The sequence below is a fragment of the Sinocyclocheilus anshuiensis genome, unplaced genomic scaffold (assembly GCF_001515605.1).
Source record: "Sinocyclocheilus anshuiensis isolate Anshui unplaced genomic scaffold, SAMN03320099.WGS_v1.1 scaffold438, whole genome shotgun sequence".
NCBI lineage: Eukaryota > Metazoa > Chordata > Actinopteri > Cypriniformes > Cyprinidae > Sinocyclocheilus > Sinocyclocheilus anshuiensis.
This window is the reverse complement of record NW_015546118.1, coordinates 1,906,918-1,910,689: the sequence shown is the minus strand read 5'-3', so window position 1 is coordinate 1,910,689 and position 3,772 is coordinate 1,906,918. Positions and strand designations below refer to the sequence as shown.

Sequence of the window (3,772 nt, the reverse complement as noted above, 5' to 3'; positions counted from 1 at the left end):
TATATATATATATATATATATATATATATATATATATATTCTTATTGTTGAGATACTCTCAACTCTCATAATTAGCTCAAAATGATTCCTGCTTCAATATACTTTTTGTTCAATTTTTGTAGTATTTTACTATGAGGGTAACTGGAATATTGCTGGTGTTCACCATTACTCAGTTCATTATCTCCATCTATATCTCAGCATTTTCCTGCAAAGCCGCCTGCAACAAAAACTCCACAGTGGTCAATGTGCACTAAACTAGGTAAATGATTTAGTGGTGATGATGCTATTATTGCTATTACGAGCTTGGCAATCAGTTTTATCACAACAATCAATAGTTATTTGTGTCAGTGTTTTTAGAGAATGATGCAGCTCCACTGAACAAGCAGAATGATAATACTAGCAGAATGTAAAGGAAATATAAAATGACCAGAATGTTTCATGGTAAACTGCCTTTAACCTTAGTGCACCTCATACTGTATGAAATAGATGAACTACTGTATAAGTCAATCACAACATGCTTTATTGTTTTCTCTTTATAATTTATCAAAGACAGAAGCCTATAAAATAAACTGTATGGTGTATGGTTTTTATAAAAATTAAAACTGATAGAGCCTGAGTTTCTTGTGTACTAATATATCTTCTCTGTTACTTCCAAGGAACACTGAGTCACAGTAAGGAGATCATACAGTCCAAAAGCTGGGAATTAATATCTCAAATTATTGCTCCTGATTTTTTTTTTGTATCAGTTATAGTGTTACAGGCAAGAATACTTATGAATATTTTGTTATATTGAAAATGTTAACTTTTGCATCAGGCAAGGCCCATCGTTTTGTCATGTAGCCTATTTTCATAGAGAGAGAAGTAACACTTTACATTAAGTGATGCAGCAAAAATTGGCTATTGTAATGTGCATTTACTTTTAAATTGTAAAAATTAAGTTTTGATTGGGTAAGTCAGACATTTGGGTGGGCTTAGCTAGAGCCTAGATGCCTATCTGGTCTCGGGCTCCGGTGTCCCTTTAATTAATGTGACAGTAATTGCTCAGGTGATATTTCAGTTTGTTGAGTTTTGATCATTTAATTTAAAGTCGGTCCCTTCTGGACTTGATTAAGAAAAAATGTAAGGCCTTACTCCATCATTTACTGATAAATGAGTGCCCAACTACAGGATTATTGGGTATGTTTATGTAATATTATTTTTGTTCTCAAATGCCCATAATTTATGCTACCTTGTAGTTTTTATCTACAGTGGGTACGGAAAGTATTCAGACCCCCTTAAATTTTTCACTCTTTGTTATATTGCAGCCATTTGCTAAAATCATTTAAGTAAATTTTTTTTCCTCATTAATGTACACACAGCACCCCATATTGACAGAAAAACACAGAATCGTTGACATTTTTGCAGATTTTTAAAAAAGAAAAACTGAAATATCACATGGTCCTAAGTATTCAGACCCTTTGCTCAGTATTTAGTAGAAGCACCCTTTTGATCTAATGCAGCCATGAGTCTTTTTGGGAAAGATGCAACAAGTTTTTCACACCTGGATTTGGGGATCCTCTGCCATTCCTCCTTGCAGATCCTCTCCAGTTCTGTCAGGTTGGATGGTAAACGTTGGTGGACAGCCATTTTTAGGTCTCTCCAGAGATGCTCAATTGGGTTTAAGTCAGGGCTCTGGCTGGGCCATTCAAGAACAGTCACAGAGATGGCTGCAATATAACAAAGAGTGAAAAATTGAAGGGGGTCTGAATACTTTCCGTACCCACTGTATATGTAAAGCCCTTTGAATTTTATAAGGAAGGGCATCAACATAATCCTTAAAAGTATGATGCAAGATCATATCACACATGCTCCACCTTAGCGGTTCTTCACAGTCCACACACACAAAGATACACCAGAAGAACGATCAGACATCCACATCAACACAACTCATTTCATTTCAGGTGAAATATATTTAATTTATCATTTGCTCAGGTAACACTTAATATTATTTTAATTATAAAGTGTATCTTTATATACACACTTTGATATACATCAATTACAAATGACCATAATCTTTTGACTTTTTGTGATATTTCATACCAGCTATTGTTTTAGTGTAATTTGCTGCTCATTTAAGTTTTTTTTTTTTTTTTTGGATCCTTGTCAAAACTTCTCTATACTTTTATCTTAAGTGTTTAATCAAGGTATTATATGAGTATACATTACAGTGATAACATTTTTAGCTGTGCATTTGTTCTACCTTTACTTTTTATGACAGTGCAATCTAACAAAGCCTTTGTAATTTTCTTGTTTTAGAAACACTGGCAGTATCACAGTTTTATCAATCAAGACAATGCTGTAAATATAAATGCAGATATACTGTTCATGAAAAGCAGACAATTTGTGAATTTTAATGCTTAAGGCTTAAAGGAATAATTTACCCAAAAATGAAAATTCTTTCATATACTCACCTTCATGTTGTTCCAAAGGTGTATACATTTCTTCCTTCTGTGGAATACAAAAGAAGATTTTTGAAGAATGTTGGTAACAAAACAGTAGCTGGTAGCCATTGATTTGCATAATTTTTATTTTTATTTTCAGTAGCTACTGTCAAAGGTTTGGTTAACATCATTCTTCAAATAATTCTTCTTTTGTGGTTAACAGATGAAAGAAACCTATACAGATTTGGAACAACTTGAGAGTGAGTAAGCAATGACAGGATTATTATTTTTGGTGAACTTTCCTTTTAATTGCAGGTGAAAACTTTGCCAAGAATGGAAAGCAGCAAGTTCATGTCAACTGACAAAGCTACAGTTATCATCCAAGTAAATCCACAGGTGAAACAAGATAATGCTATTTGTGATGACGAACAGCAGGCCAGAGGAGCATATCACAGTACTGCTCTTAAAGGATTTTTCAAAGCACAACCAAAGGCACTAGGGGTAATGATGAATTATAATTATAAATGATTTTGGGAATATTTTAGTGCCATATTATCTTGTGTGATAAAATTAACGGAAAATAAAACTGTGTTGTCATATGTCCTGAAGTGAATATACAGTGGTGTGAAAAAGTGTTGGCCCCCTTCCTGATTTCTTATTTTTTTGCATGTTTGTCACACTTTAATGTTTCAGATCATCAAACAAATTTAAATATTACACAAAGATAATGCAAGTAAATATATCTTTGTGTAATATTAAAATTTGTTTGATGATCTGAATCTTTTAAGTGTGACAAATATGCAAAAAATAAAAAAAAACAGGAAGGGGGCCAACACTTTTTCACACCACTGTATGTGTGCCATTCTGATTGCTTTAAGGCTGTAGTGCATAAAACATTACTGTAGCTTTCCTTTGTGTGTGTGTGTGTGTTTGTGTGTGTGTGTGTGTGTGTGTGTGTGTGTGTGTGTGTGTGTGTGTGTGTTCAAACAGGTTGTGTGAGTGTGACAACAGGGGCAGTGTAGGAGTATGTTCAGCCGAAGACGGACGTTGCCATTGCAAGACTAATGTGGAGGGTCAGTCCTGCAACAGGTGAACTACTGCTTCTCACCCTTGCATACCATCGTTAATTACTTATATATTTACTTTGTTACTTAAAGAGATAGTTCATCCAAAAATGAAAATTCTGTCATCATTTACTTACCCTCAAGTTGGTCCAAACCTGTATGAGTTTCTTTCTTCTGCTGAACACAGCAGATATTGTGAAGACACTGCCCAGTCAACACGTGAGATCATGCGATGATCACAGTGACATCACACGATCCTCATACTGTGATCCTCACGGTGTGAGTAAT

General features: G+C 34.4%; 1 protein-coding gene across 2 annotated transcripts in view; it reads left to right on the top strand.

The window, feature by feature from the left end:
- Nucleotides 1–3,772, top strand: part of LOC107700939 (membrane-spanning 4-domains subfamily A member 4A-like) — a 17,877-nt gene that overhangs the window by 10,485 nt on the left and 3,620 nt on the right. For both annotated transcript variants that reach the window (XM_016502815.1, XM_016502813.1), the window contains one exon: nt 2,736–2,921. In XM_016502815.1, coding sequence (XP_016358301.1) covers nt 2,754–2,921 — 168 coding nt within the window. In that variant the 5' untranslated portion in view covers nt 2,736–2,753. The remainder of the gene's footprint in view (nt 1–2,735; nt 2,922–3,772) is intronic.